Source organism: Trichechus manatus, unplaced genomic scaffold (genome assembly GCF_000243295.1).
Source record: "Trichechus manatus latirostris isolate Lorelei unplaced genomic scaffold, TriManLat1.0 scaffold00069, whole genome shotgun sequence".
NCBI lineage: Eukaryota > Metazoa > Chordata > Mammalia > Sirenia > Trichechidae > Trichechus > Trichechus manatus.
Genome location: NW_004444005.1, coordinates 2,215,113 through 2,230,379, shown reverse-complemented (window position 1 = coordinate 2,230,379; position 15,267 = coordinate 2,215,113). Strand labels below are relative to the sequence as shown.

General features: G+C 46.6%; 1 protein-coding gene across 1 annotated transcript; it reads left to right on the top strand.

Annotated features, from left to right (window-relative positions):
• Window positions 1-3,625: 3,625 nt before the first annotated feature.
• Window positions 3,626-8,944, top strand: LOC101356887 (retinol dehydrogenase 16-like). The gene is made up of 4 exons (XM_004380039.1): window positions 3,626-3,938; window positions 6,407-6,665; window positions 8,002-8,165; window positions 8,724-8,944. The coding sequence occupies exons 1-4, from the start codon at window positions 3,626-3,628 to the stop codon at window positions 8,942-8,944; spliced, it is 957 nt and encodes a 318-aa protein (XP_004380096.1).
• Window positions 8,945-15,267: the final 6,323 nt, after the last annotated feature.

The window sequence follows — 15,267 nt, the reverse complement described above, 5'->3', positions numbered from 1 at the left end:
AGGTATCTTCAGAGGAGGGGTGCCTTCACTCTCTCCAGGCCATTTCTAGCCTGTGAAATGGTGTAGATAGGCCACCAGCCATTGCAGATCCTGAGGAGATGGACAGAAGGCAGAGCAGATGGGGGGTGGGCCTCCTCTCCTCTGCTCATACCCTCCTCAAAAGTGTGGATTCCTCAGGGTGGCAGGAGGGCCTATGAGACTCAGATATTTCAGTAGTCACCCAAGACAACAGGGCAACAATGGGTGCTACTGGGTCCCTGTTCCTAACGTACAAAACTCAATTCTTTCCTCCTAATAGTACAGGAGTGCTGAGTAATGTCCCAGAAAAAGGCCAGCACATGCGTCAGTCGGAAGGGAGTGAATAGTGCTCCTGGAGACTTCAAGTCTCCCTCTTGCCATGCTATTACGCTCCCCCGAGTCTTCTCCTTACACATCACCCCAATCCTCTCCATCATGCACCCCAGTCCTGCCTTCACAGGACCTTGGCAGGCATTGGGGAGCTCAAAGTAGACCATGGCACCCCCCCAGGATGGTAGACATGTAGCTCACAGGGAGGTAGAGGAACTTGGCATCCCAACCAGCCGAGCACTGGGTTCAGGGGTAGCAGGCAGTCAGCACATGCTCCATGCAGTCCATCACCAAGGACAGGTTAGGTGAGCAGAATGTCTTCAATTATTTTGAGATCTGTTCAGGGTGAGAAAGGATCTAGATGTACTTGCACATCCTGCTCCTCCTACTCAAGGCTCTAATTAGAGAGGAAAGTTTCTAAGACTATCTGGGGACCCCAAGCCATGCTCCAAATTTACTCCAGCCTCCCTGGGAATGTCCCAGCCTTTCTCCGCAGCAGTTGTTCCACACTAACCGGCTCTGGTTCTCAGCCTGAGAATACCCGGACAGCACTAGGAATCTAAGTGTATGAAAACCAGCGCTCTCTAACAACAGTTTACTATGAGTCCACAGCTGTCTTCCCTCCTGGCTTCAGTTTCTTCCTCAAAATAATGAGGGGGTTCAGACGGGACGCCCTGTGCAGGAGACTCGTGGCTATGAAGTCTGGACCCAGGAATCTCCTCTGAAAGCTTTCTCGTTTTTTAGACCCTGTGGCTCCCAGGTGAGTGAGTCTCTCCCCAGGTGCCCCTTCTCCTTTCCTGTTTCTCGTAGGTGCCAACTGGCTCTCTGGAACTCCTGGACTTGTTATAGACTCTGGAAGGGAAAATGAAGGCCCTGGCACCCCAAAGTGGTCATAAACAAGAGTGAAACAGCGAGGGTGAAGAAAGCGGAATGTGGGGGCCCCTTGGGTATTCTTGGGTTGAACAAAAATCCTGGTTATCGAAGGAAAAAAAAACCTCAGTTTGTTCCAAGTAAACATGACCCTTCCCTTTGCAGGATTTGGATCCCAGCTTAGGATTTTCATGTTCCCTTGGCCTTCTCAGAGTTTCTAGAGCTCCTTCTTTCCTTCTCTGCCTTTTTGCTCCCCCATCCCTTTCTGACACCCTGGTAGGAGGGTCCTAGCAGGTACCCCAGGAAGTAGGTAAAGGCTGATTTGAGCTGGTCAGCCTTTGCCATGCTGCTGCAGCCTCCCACCTTGAGGACAAACTCTCCCAGGACCAGCAGTTGGCTCCCTGCAGATGACGTTTACACCTTGAGGTAGAGACTGGAAAACGGCCCTGTCTGTCTGTTCAGCCTGCATTCGAGCCTCTGGTTTCCATAGGAACTCTCTTTTGCCCCCTCCTAGTGCATCTCCTCCTCTTCCCTACTTCTGGGTCAGAGCTTCGATAAATGTGCACAGTGGGGAGATGTCCAGGGCAGAGAAAACCTGTCTTCTCCTGTCCCTGCCCCACTCTCCTAGCTCTCTGCCCCTCCTTGCCCCACGCTCTGTCCTGGCCTGGTAGTAATTGTCTTCAGCCTCACTCTGAAACCCCCTCAGTCAACAATTTTCATGAGGTCCAGTCTCTGGTCCTTTCTTTAGCCTTCTGAGGGGCAGCTCCCTCCTCCTTTCCATCAGCACTCTGATCCCAATGATTGAATCCCTTTCAATTACTAAGGTTGACAGCCCTCCCCGCTTGAGAGAGTTTAAGGCACACTGTCCCTGTTGTCCTTGTTGAACTGAGTCCTGGTGGCATCACTTAGAAAATAAAGCTGGGTGATGATTTCTGTTTTGAGAGTCTCGGTACTGAGTAGGCCAGATTCTGTACATGTGGCCAAGCAGGAGGGGCAGAGGACACCCAGGGCTGGGAAAGAGCAGTTTTAGGAGGTAATAGGGTAAAATTCCCACACCTACTGTGATGGTTAAGATTGTGTGTCAGCTTGCCTGGGCCATGATTCTCAGTGTTTTGGTAGGTGTATAATGTGATCACTTCTCTGTTGAGATTTGATATGTGATCACCGCCATGATGGGATCAGCTATGGTACTGGTGGGGGTGGGGCCTGTGGCAGTGCCGCCCTCTCAGCCTTCATTTCTCCACCCTCCACAACCTAGCTTTTCTTGCTTGCCTTGCCAGACCTTTCACTTGTTTAGATCCTGTAGCTGGCTCCTGTTCGTCTGACCTCTGGTTCTTGGGACTTTGTCTGGCCAGCCAATCTTGTGAGTTGTGGATCTTCAAGCCTGCAATAGCCCTGCTCTCTAGCCTGCCAATCTTGGGTTCGCCAACCCCAAAGTCCATGTGAGTCAAGAGAATCCTCTTTCCTGCCCCACGGACTTGGAATTTACAGCCTCTAAGAACCGCCTGAGCTATTTTCTTGCTGTAAATCTCTCTCTATATATGCTTTACTGGTTTTGCTTCTCTGGAGGACCCAGCCTGAGACACCTACTTTGTGTAAGTTGTTCCATTCAACCCTCCTTACCAACCCTCCTTACGGAGGGCTCTAGCACCATTCCCTTTCTTCTCCCCTTTATTTGTCTCTGTGGTCAGACAACCTGTTTGTGATCCACTACACCTTCCTGCCCCAGGATCTACTGTATAAGGAAAATGCTTATTCCTTTACACTCTTTCACCTTCTCTTTCTAATCCCAGAGAGAGTGATAGTGACTTAGTTTTCGCAGGAGTGAAATTCTGTGTGCTAAACTGGATTAAGAAACTCAGGCTCAGAGGGGCATAACAAGCTGCCCGAAGTCACACAGCTAGTTGGTGGCAGAACTGGGATTTGAATCCAGGTGTGTCTGGATTTAGAGTGTATCCTCCCAGTGAAAACCTGTGTATGGTCACAGAGGCTAGAGTCCAGGACTTGAGCCAGAAACAAAAGTAAGTACACACAGTTCTGTACTGAGGGGGCTCCAGTGTGTGTGAGTGTGTGCATTTGTGTGCATGTGCATGCATATAGATGTGGAGCAGGGAGGAGTGGACAGACTGAGAGAGAGTGGCTGGGAAGAGGTGACCTACTTGAATGCATAAGTGGCTGGGAAGGAGGTCCTTGGGAAACCCAATGACATTAGAACTGGAATCAGCAAAGCAGAGTCCACAAGTTGCAGCCAGAGTCAGCAGTGCTTAGGAAAGGATTTGAACAGGAAGAAACGTGAGGACTCCATGCCAGAGAGCCTGGAGGCCAGCCTGCCAGCACAGCCTTCGTGATTTCTGACGCCAGGACTCTTCTCTGATTCCAGCCTCTCTGTCTGTGTCCCCTGAAAGACATGTGGCTCTACCTGGTGGGCCTCGTGAGCCTGTACTACCTTCTGCGCTGGTACCGGGAGAGGCAGGTGGTGAGCCACCTCCGAGACAAGTACGTCTTTATCACGGGCTGTGACTCGGGCTTCGGGAATCTGCTGGCCAGGCAGCTGGACCTGCGAGGCTTGAGAGTGCTGGCTTCTTGTCTGACGGAGCAGGGGGCTGAGCAGCTGAGGGGTCAGACGTCAGACAGGCTGGAGACGGTTATCCTGGACGTCACCCAGACAGAGAGCATTGCTGCAGCCACCCACTGGGTGAAGGAGCGCGTGGGGGACAGAGGTACCACACAGATTCCCGTTTGTGTCAGTTTGCTTCTTTCTGTGTGAATAGGAGACCTTGCTTCTGCTACCTGGTAGATTTCTAAGGTGTGTTTCAGGTTGAGTTAATTCTTCTTCACCTCACCCACCATGCCAGCCTGAACCCCTTCTCTCTTCCACTCTGTCTTCCTCCCACCCCATCTCGATTTGGGAGCTCTGTAGTTTTGCTGAGTTTTCGCTGATGAGAATTTGGTCTTTTAGAATTCATATCTATCATCTCCCCTCCCCCTAAAGCCAAAGTTCTCTACTTGAGACTGAGCCCCAGGGTTAGAGATCAGAGATGACTTTCTGATTGAAGGGTGAAGACTGGAGCACCTCGCAGAAGGTTTGAGTGGGAGATTGGGAGGCAATGCTGGAGCTGGGCTCATGTTTTCAGTACTTCACCATGTTCTTCCTGGCGACCCACAGTCACCTGTGGAGAGAATTAAGATAAGCCCTGTTTTCAGATGAGGTCACTGACCTTTCAGAACTTGCTTTCCAAAAAACCAAATTCATTGTCCTCGAATTGATTCCGACTCATTCCGACTCATTCCAACTCATAGCGACTCATTCCTACTATAGGGCAGTGTAGAACTTCCCCATAGGGTTTCCATATCTGTAAATCGTTAAGGAAGCAGACTCCCACATCTTTCTTGCGTGGAGCTGCTGGTGGGTTTGAACTGCCGACCTTGTGGTTAGCAGCCTAGCACTTAACCATTGCACCACCAGGGCTTCTTAGAACTTGTTTTAGGACTGTCAAATAACTAGTGAGTGGCCACTATTTTCCACTACAGTACTCTACCTTCTTATTTTGGGAGGAAAAAAAGACCATTGACTTCTTTCATCTGATTATAAATGTAAAAGATGATCATCGTGGAAAACATAGAAAAGTATAAAGTTAAAAAAAAGAGCCCCATAATTTTACCACCCAGAGGTAACTACTATTAATATTGTGACATATATGGGATTATATTTTGCACATAGTTTGCATCCTTTTTACTTAAAAAAATGATGTTCAGTTTTACAACAAATGAAATTTTCTTCAAAAACTTAATGCTTAGTGATTTAGAATATTCTATTGCTATGAGTTGGAATCAATTTGACCACACACAACAACAACATCGTTTTACTTTACTGCCATACTCGTTGCCAGCCGATCAATTTCGACTCATGATGGCCCCATATGTTACAGAGTACAGCTGCTCTGTAGGGTTTTCTTGGCTGTCATCTTGTTCTCCAACTGTTCTCTTACTACAGCATTACTTATTTAAACGTTACCTAAGGGTTTGATATTGAAATTGTTTCATACATTTTATTGTCATAAATCCCTTTTTAACTAAATCTCTGATCTGTATAAACATATGTGTTGATTAGATTCTTAGAAATAAAATATCCGGGCCAAAGCATTTGGATTTCAAAAAGGGCAGGCCATGTTTCTGAGCAGGAGAGGAACTCATTTCCAATACTGCCAGAGTCAGCAGCCACCACCCCTGCGCTAACTGGGCCTAACCCCCCTCTTGCTGCTCTGAGGTTGGTGGGTTGGTAACTCTGTTTACTCAAAGACCTTGGGGTTGTGTCTTTTCTCTCCCATGCATTTCCAGGGAGGTTCCCTGAAAGCTGGGTGGGCTGAGGAACGAGGGAGATGGGGCAAGGGTGGGCACCTGGGCATGAGGGAAAAAAAGGGTGACATTTTCTTGGGCAGAGGGTGGAGTCTGGGCACTGGGGTGTGGGGTAAGCACAGCTGGCCTCTTCAAGCCTACCCTTGAACTTCCCCGCATGGAGGGCAAACTTTGCCTCCTGCATGGATGCTGCTCAATATTGACACAAGTGGCTCCAAGGCCAGGCCTCTGATGTGCAATGCAGGACTGTTCTCCAGCTTCCCCCTAAACTGGGATTTCAAGTCTGTCTTTTCCAATCAAGCTGTGCATGGATGTTAGCTTTTTTTTTTTTTCTCCTGTTTTTCTCTTATTCTTTCCCTTCCTCATTCTTGCTCTCTTCCTGTTTCTCTTGTTTCTTCAACAGATAGTTGTTGAGCTCTCACTATATAAGGTGTCCATTAAAACCTGAAAATGTAGGTGAATGTATATAATGTCATAATGTATAAAAAGCCAAAACATTATCATCTGTGTTTCTAGACTAACGAACAAACTATATTTCTTTAATATTAGTTCCTGCATTCATCAAGTATGGGGGATTACCCACTATCTACCAGGCACTGGACTGGGCCATGAAGAATGAAAGGAGGAAGACATAGCTACTGTCCTCCAACAGCTTATAGGATCTGCAAACCCCACACCCTGCAGATACCATGTGGTTATTTATTCTAACCTACTCCCCCATCCAACGTCTGTTGCAATCTTTTCACTCAATTGGAATGTGAATTTGGACCATAACTGTGTACACACTGGACATGCTCACAGTGTCTCTTCTCTAATTTCCCACTATCTGTAGGTCTCTGGGGCCTGGTGAATAATGCTGAGATCTTCCTGCCCTGGGCACCCAATGAGTGGCTGACCAAACAGAACTTTGTGAATATACTGGACGTGAACCTTCTAGGGATGATCGAGGTGACCCTGAGCCTGCTGGCCCTAGTGAGGAAGGCGAGAGGCCGTGTGGTCAATGTCTCCAGTGTCTTTGGCCGGGTGTCCCTTTGTGGCGGGGGCTACTGCATCTCCAAGTATGGTGTAGAGGCCTTTTCAGACTCCCTCAGGTATGAGACTAGGACCAAGGCACCTCCCCAGCTCTCTTGCTTCTGTTCTGTGGGAGCCTTTTCCTGGGGGTTCATTTAATCACAGCTTTAGACCCCTCCTTGGAAACCTCTCTCTTGCTTTGTGGTCTTTCCCCTCTCTGAATTGGATGACCATTCATTGGAAACCACCTTTCAATGTTCTGGGTGGAAGGAGGGACCCAGGCTGGTAGAGTTTAGTGAAACATACCCCTGCCCTGGAGTAGGGCTCACAGCTGGGAATTGTCCGAGGCAGAATTGGAACAGGGATACTTTGGCTCCTGAGCACATGTGCATATCCATTGTGATATTCTGTGTCAGGGAACAATGGAGGTGGGGCACTCATTTGACTCCATTCAGTAAATATTTAGTGGGCACATGTATGAGTCCTAGGACAACAAGATCTGGGTCGTGACCTACCAACTCTCACAGCTGGGAGCAGGACAAGAGATCCCAAAACATTGCTGTCTTTTCTTGTAATGCTTGGGACCAAGATAGACATGGAAGCTCCCTGTTGAGGGGAGGGTCCTGAGCTGGGGTCTGAGCTGAGATTGAAGGATAAGAAGTCAGCCTGACAGGCGGTCATAGGAGGGCTTCCGAAAAGGGCTTCCTGGCTGAGGGCCTCACAGCAGCAGAGGCCCAGGCTGAGGGTGAGCATGCTGCCTGTACTGCGGGACCTCCAGGAAGGAAGGACAAGGCCAGGCCTGGTCAAGTAGCTGGGGAGGTGGGCACAGGTGGTCTTGGGGAAGGCCTTTGGGCCCTAGAGAGCCACTGGCACTTCGTGCTGTTGGCAGTGGAAGCCCATGGAAGGGAGTTAATCAGGGCAGCTACTTGGTCAAATCACCCTCAGGAGACCCCTCTGGCTGCTGTGGTGAGGATAGCTCTGAGTGTGGGGAGGTAAGTCTGAAGGCAGAGATACACTCCTTAGAAGAAGAGAGAAACCTCTGAGAGACAAGCAAGGCTTTACTAGATCAGGAGAAGGCAGGAAAGGGACGGAAGAGTAAGCAGGACATAAAATCAGCACCTTAGTGATGATTGGACATGGGGAAAATAGGAGGAAATAGCATGTCAGTGGTGCCTTACTCCAGAATAGGTAGGTTTAGAGCTCATGAGCACATTGTGTAAAATTATTTAAAAAATTATTTAAACTCTCTACAGAGACAATGCCATGGTCATTATTATTCTCCCACTGGTTGCCGCCCTTTGCCAACTCCCCAAGCTTCCAGCCTATTCCACACTAGTCCTGGGTTGTTGTTTGTTTGTGTGTTTTTTTCTCCCAAGGCCTGTAAAGTCCTTTCCCCTTTGTCTGTCTGCTTTGCAGGAGAGAGATCTCCTCCTTTGGGGTGAAGGTGGCTATTATTGAGTCTGGTTACTTGAAGACTGGAATGGCCAACAAAGAGATGGTTTTACAGAACTTACAAGAGTTGTGGGACCAGGCCAGCCAGGACGTCAAGGAGGCCTACGGCAAGAAGTTCCTGGATTCCTGTGAGTGGGCTGTGAACAGTGTGGAGATGCAAACCCTTATCTGGAAGGCCTGGGCCCATCACTAGATGCTCCATTAGTCTCAGGGTTCATCTTCCTGGCTCTGCTTTTGCCAGAGTGTGGGGATGTCCAGCCCAATTCCCATGGTCCTCTATGGTCAACTGGTAACCCGCACAAAGGACCCAGGCTTACTAGACCGGGGACCACTTCTCTGAAACCCCTCATGATTTTGAGGAGGAAACTGAAGCCAGAGAGGGAAGACACCCTTGGACTCATAGCAAGCTGGTGTTAGAAACAGCTGGTTTTCACATCCTTAGATTCCTATTGTTAGCAGAGACCTTCATTCACGCCATCCAGGTATTCTCAGGATGAGACCCAGACTGGTTAGTGTGGAACAACTGCTCTGCAGAAGGGCTGGGCCAGAGCAACCTGGTTGCAGTAAGTTGGGGTGATGGCTCTGGGGCTGTAGGAATTTTCAGGAACTTTTATCCCAAAGTTGGTCCCAGGGTGGGAGGGTTAGGAAGTGGGAGTATAATCTGGGTCCTTTCTCATTCTGGACAGACATGAAAATGATTGAAACCATGGGAAAAATCTACTCATCTAATCTGTCCTTGGTGACGGACTGCATGGAACACGCATTGACTGCCTGCCACCCCCGGACCCGGTACTCGCCTGGCTGGGATGCCAAGCTCTTCTACCTTCCCATGAGCTACATGCCCACTGCCCTGGTGGATGCTGTGGACTACTACTTGCTCTTTCCAAGGCCTGAACAGGCCCGGTGAAGACAGGACTTGAGTGCATGCATGGTGGAGTGGATTGGGGTGCTGTGTGAGGTGGGATAAGTGGGGGCATGAAAATAGGGTAGAGGGAGGGAGCTCCCAATTCAGCTAGGGCACTCACTCACCCCCTTTGACCCCTGCACCATTTCTCAATACTTCAGGATATTAGGAGGAACGAACCAGGATTTGCAGCTTAGGAACAGGGACGCAATAGCACTTTTTGGTGCCCTGTTGTCTTAGGTAGCCACTGAAATATCTGAGCCTCATGGGCTCTCCTGCCACCCTGAGGAATCCACACTTTTGGGGAGTGTGTGAGCAGAGGAAACGAGGCCCACCCCCTATCTGCTCTGCTTCCCGTCCATCTTCTCATGATCTGCAATGGCAGGTGCCCTGTCTACACCATCCTACAAGATGGAGATGGCCTGGAGGAGGTGAAATCACCTCTACTCTGAAGATACCTGTGGGCAAGAGCGGTGGGGAGGGTGACCACCTGCCTATCCCCTTCAGGTCCCACCTGAAAAGGGAAGCCTGTCACCTGAGAGTGGGAGGCTGTCCTATCCCTGGGAGGAGGAGCCCTCTATTGGGATTCTGAAGCTCTCCGCCATCCCCTGCAAGTGTGTACACTGCATTTTCTGATGCTGGGTTTTTGGGCCCAGGAGGGTACTGCTTGGCCAGCCATCAGCACAGCAGACCTAGAGGTGCTGCTCAGGCCCAGGCCTGTGTAGGGGCAGCACTGAGCCATCCTTCTCCAGCCGTGCCAACCCCTGGGCCTCACCTGTCTCCTCCAGAACTGGAAGAGCCTCTGCCACTGGGAATACCTACCTGCTCAACCTATGAGTGGCATTCTCTGCCTTCTGTCTACCAAGCCCAGTCCATTCACCCACCCTGGAGGCAGACAGGCTGGGCGATGCCTCCCAATCCAGCTCTGGAGGTACAGGGCTGGGGACTGGTGTGAAGTAGGGGAAGTTTGCCTTCTATTGCTTCTTGCATCTATCCCCTAGTGGCTTCAGGCCTGTTCCTCAGGGCTGGGTCCTTGATCTGAACCCCTCCTACTGCCATCCTTGGTACAGAATACCCAAGCCCTGCTGAGCTTTTCTAATGTGACACCTCCTTCATTTGATTTTGGGACTGGCCTGTCTTTGTGACAGTGGTGTGCAGAGACCCATCAGATGGGTCTCTCACTATGGCATCTTGGGGCCCTGACTCAATGTCTGATATCTAGTCAGGTCGATGTTGGAGATTGGAATTCTGGAATCTGTAAGGTGATCTGGTAACCCAGTTTACACTGTGTTTCCTGAGGATGATGTTGAAATTTGTTCCAAGTAACCAGACTGGCCTCAGCATCATTCTCTCTCTGCACACTATGGAATCCTGGGCACAGCACTCACTACCATACCTCTCTCCCTCATTACTTTCCTTTTCTGTATGACCTCTTATCTCTGACAGTTTCTTTCCTCTTTCTCCTGGCCTGTCTGCTGATACTGAGTGCTTCCTAAAGTTCTTGCCTCATCTCTCTGTTCCTCTCACATCTCATCCCCTCTCAGAGCCTAGGACTCTGCCCTACCTCCTGCCTCCAGCTGTTCGGGGAACTTGAGGCCTGTATGTGCCATATGAATGGACCTCAGGCTCACTAAGGATCGTGTCAAAATGCTCTGGGCCCCTGCTTCCCCTCCTTCTCCCCAGAGTGTCTTCTCGCCTGACTTCTGCTATCACGGCTTCCTCCTTCTCCTTGCTTTTGGCCCTGTACTTTACCCATCCATGCCAATTTTTAGATATTTTCAAGGTTATCAGATTTTATTAAATGAATGAAATCCATGTCTTCAGCCTACTTAATTTTCCTTAGCCATAGAATGATTATTGCACCTCCCTGTTTGGAGTCAGGGGAAATCAGTAGGCAAGAGAAAATAAAGAGCTATTCATGAAGATGCATTATTGTATTGTTGTAAATGTGTAAGAGATCGCTTTCTCCCAAAGAAATGACCAATGTCCTCTATTCCACTTTTGTTTGAATATAATATTTGGGTCCGTTGTCCAGAAGCACTGATATTTCCCAATTTAATCTAAAATTACAATAGATCATGGGGTTGGTAACCAATGTCACAAAACAATATGTGTACTAATTGTTTAATGAGAAGATAGTTTGTTCTGTAAATCTTCATCTAAAGTGCAATAATAAAACAAATAAAATAAAATTATAATAGAAAAAAACAACAAACCTGTATTTGGCATTTTAGTTTCTCATCCTTAATATAAAGACTCACTGCCTCCCAGCATCAATATTTACTGAGCATTTACAATGTATTAGGCACAACAGAACACACAGAAATCATTGTCCCTGCTCTTGAGAAATTTATGTCCTAAAAGGAAAAAAAACACACCTTTCCTAATTTGGTAGTTTGGTGTTTATTGGAAGGTACTGAGGAAATATTCTAAAGGTGATCTCTTGTTATAATTTAGCCCTGTTAGAATTTAGAAAGCAGTAGAAGAGAGAGGTTTTCAAGGCAGGCATTGAAAAATCATTCAGGATGGGTAAGTGAGATAGGCAGAATGATGGCCTCACCAAAGATGTCCATGTCCCAGTACCTAGAGTTTGTGAGTATGTTGTCTTACAAGGTAAAGGAGAATTATGATGGTGGATGGAATTAAGATTGCTCTCCATTTCACCTTAGGGTACGGAGATTATTCTGAATTACCCACGTGGGCCCAATGGTCCTATAAGTGAAAGAGGGCTACAGAAGCGGCGTCAGAGTGATGTGGTGTGAGAAGGTTCAACCCTCTGTTATAGCTTTGAAAATGGAGAAAGCGGCCATGAGCCAAGGAAGGAGCATAGCCTCTAGAAGCTAGAAAAGTCATGAAAATGGGTTCTTCCTAGAAACTCCAGAACAGAAAGCAGTCCTATTGACACCTTGATTTTAGCCTAGTGAGACCTGTGTCAGACATCTACAGAAGTCTAAGATAATAAATCTCTGGTTTTAAAAAAAAAATTTATTTTACTGTGCTTTAGGTGAAACTTTACAGTGCAAATTAGTTTCTTATTCAAAATTTATACACAAATTGTTTTGTGATATTGGATGCAATCCCTGCAATTTGTCACCACTCTCCCCCTTTCCCGCCCGGCTTCCCCGTGTCCATTCGTCCAGTTTTTCTGTCCCTTCCTGCTTTCTCGTCTTTGCTTTTGGGTAGGTGCTGCCCATATGGTCTTGTATACTTGATTGAACAAAGAAGGATATTCCTCACATGTGTTGTTGTTTGTTTTATAGGCCCGTCTAATCTTTGGCTGAAAGGTGGACTTTGGGAGTGGCTTCAGTTCAGAGTTAGCAGTCTGTCCGTGGACCATACTCTCAGGGGTTCCTCCATCTCTGTCAGACCAGTAAGTCTGGTCTTTTTTGTGAATTTGAATTTTGTTCTACATTTTTCTTCTGCTCTACCTGGGACTCTGTATTGTGATTTCTGTCAGAGCGGTCGGTGGTGGTAGCCGAGCACCAATTTCTGTTATTTTATGCCACTAAGTGTGTGACAATTTGTTACAGCAGCCACAGAAGATTAATACAGAAGATTTACAGGAAGGTAAATGCAATCTCATCAACTTAGGAGGGACTTGTTGCAGCAAATAAGATGAGGAAGTAGTTTGTGGGATGCAAGCAAAGGACGCTGGTGTCAGACTGAGTGGAATTAGCAAGATCATGCACCCCTTTTCCAGGTACATGGCCACCAAAGTAGGAGTGGCTGGTAACCAAACAGAAGAAGAGAGAAGGCTAAAACAGGAAGATAATATTGTATACCTGTGAACTAGATGGAACAAAGATTCAAAATCCAAGAGAAGGTATAAGATAGCAAGAAATTCTTAAAAACTTACCATTAATGCTACTCAATGTTTTTTTTTTAAATTATTATTGTACTTTAGATGAAGGTTTACAGAACAAATAGTTTCTCATTGAACAGTTAGTACACATATTGCTTTATGACACTGGTTAACAACCCCACAACATGTCAACACTCTCCCTTCTCGACCTTGGGCTCCCTATTACCAGCTTTCCTGTCCCCTCCTGCCTTCTAGTCCTTGTGCCTGGACTGCTGTGCCCCATTAGTCTTGTTTTGTTTTATGGGCCTGTCTAATCTTTGGCTGAAGGGTGAACCTCGGGAGTGTCTTCATCATTGAGCTAAAAGGGTGTCCAGGGGCCATACCCTCGAGGTTTCTACAGTCTCTGTCAGGCCAATAAGTTTTGTCTGTTTTTGTGAGTTAGAACTTTGTTCTACATTTTTGTCCAGCTCTGTCTGGGGCCCACTGTCGTGATCCCTGTCAGAGCAGTCAGTGGTGGTAGCTGGGCACCATCTAGTTGTACTGGACTCAATCTGGTTGAGGCCGTGGTAGTTGTGGTCCATTAGTCCTTTGGACTAATCTTTCCCTTCTATCTTGTTTTCTTCATTCTCCCTTGCTCTCGAAGGCGTGAGACCAATGGAGTATTTTAGATGGCCGCTCACAGGCTTTTAAGACCCCAGGTGCTACTCACCAAGGTAGAATGTAGAACATTTTCTCTATAAACTATGTTATGCCAACTGAGCTAGATGTTCACTGAGACCATGGTCCCCACAGCCTTCCGCCCAGCAATTTGGTCCTTCAGGGAGTTTGGGTGTGTCTATGGAGGTTCCATGACATTTCCTTGTACAATTTGTGCTGCTACCCAGTGTTTGGTGGGTCAAGAACATTGGGGCTTCCTTAAGTTAAAAAATGCAGGTACCAAAAATTTAAATGGAACACATCACTTTTTTCAGATGGATCCCCCGTGCCCAATAAAAACCGACTTTTTGTGTGTGGAGTAGTTGGGAATGGACCATAGCTGGAAAAAGTAGTAGTTATATTAGTAGTATCTTTTTAGTATAATAAACTTTATATTTAAACTTAGTAAATGCACATTCACTCCCAAGAGAAGAACAAATTTCCAAAATGTACAATTTTCTTTAGAGAAATTTTTAATTCCAAAGACTAATTTACATGAAAACGTATACAGAAAGTAGTTGAAAACTCCGTTCACAAAAAATTTATTCCACTTATATCAATGTAATACACATGTTCTTAACAATTATGCTTGCATTGTTCCTGAAAATTTCACAAGACATTAAACAAAGTTAGCTATCATCTCAAACTGTATCCCTGTTAACTATTTTTACAGCATATACATGTTAGGCCAGTATTAAAAAAATATTCACAAAATCAAAAAGATCTAAACAATTTAATTTTTTGGGTTTTTGTTTGATATATATGAAGTTTCTGACACTGGCAAAATATGATGCCAAACATTTATAACTTGTATTAGAATTGTACATCCCCCTATTGGTCGTCAAGATGAAAACAGATAACTCCCCCACTGTTAACTAGCTCTACTCTCCTAATATTAATCATAAAAGTTATATGGGAAATATCAACATTCAAATAGAAGTAACATAAATTTGACATAAATGGTAAATAAAAACATATTTGTGAGACAGCATGGATGGCAAAGTTTCTACAGTGTAAATTTTGGAATGAAGCAGTATATAGTAAAGAATTAACCTTACCCAAAGAGATTTTTGGCCTATGCCCTTGGCCACTGGGAGGGGATCTCTAGGTCCCTGGAATGTCCTGTGTGGTTGGAGTGTCTTTGTGTGCATGGGGACTTTGGCCAATGAACAGTTTAACAACATGATTTAACAACATGGAGGCTTTGGGCCACACAGCATTGGTTCTTCCTTCAGAGTGAATTGGAGACTGAAGATATTAGCCTCACCTCTAGGAGGGACTGGAGAAAAGGCCAGTCATGTGGGCAGTATGTGAATGAACCCCGATAAAAACTCCGGACACCAAAGGCTTGGGTGAGCTTTCCTGGTTGGCAATACTCCATGCATATTGTCACACATCCATACCAGGAGATTAGTAGGTTGGGACTCTATGAGGAGAAGACAATGGGAGCTACACTTTTGTTATTTCTCCTGGACTGCCCTTTGTGCTTCTTCCCTTGCCTGATTTTAAGCAGTATCATTTCCCTGTAACAAACTGTTACCAGGGGCAGATTATCCAATAGGTAAGGTAAGCACAGTGCTTACCTTGCTAACCAGATCATCTTTAGTGAACAATTTCACTTTTTTTTTTTAATACTACATCAAAGATTCTGCTTATAGGTTTGGCTGGCATCTTTCTCTCTCCCAACCCCACAGCACCTTCCTACAGAATCAAAGCCTCTTTTCAAATTTACAATCCGTAACAGGGATGGATTACTGAGTAAGCAAGGTAAGCAAGGGCTTACTTGTGCTTACCTTGCTTACTGGGTAATCCAACTCTGAGTCCATTA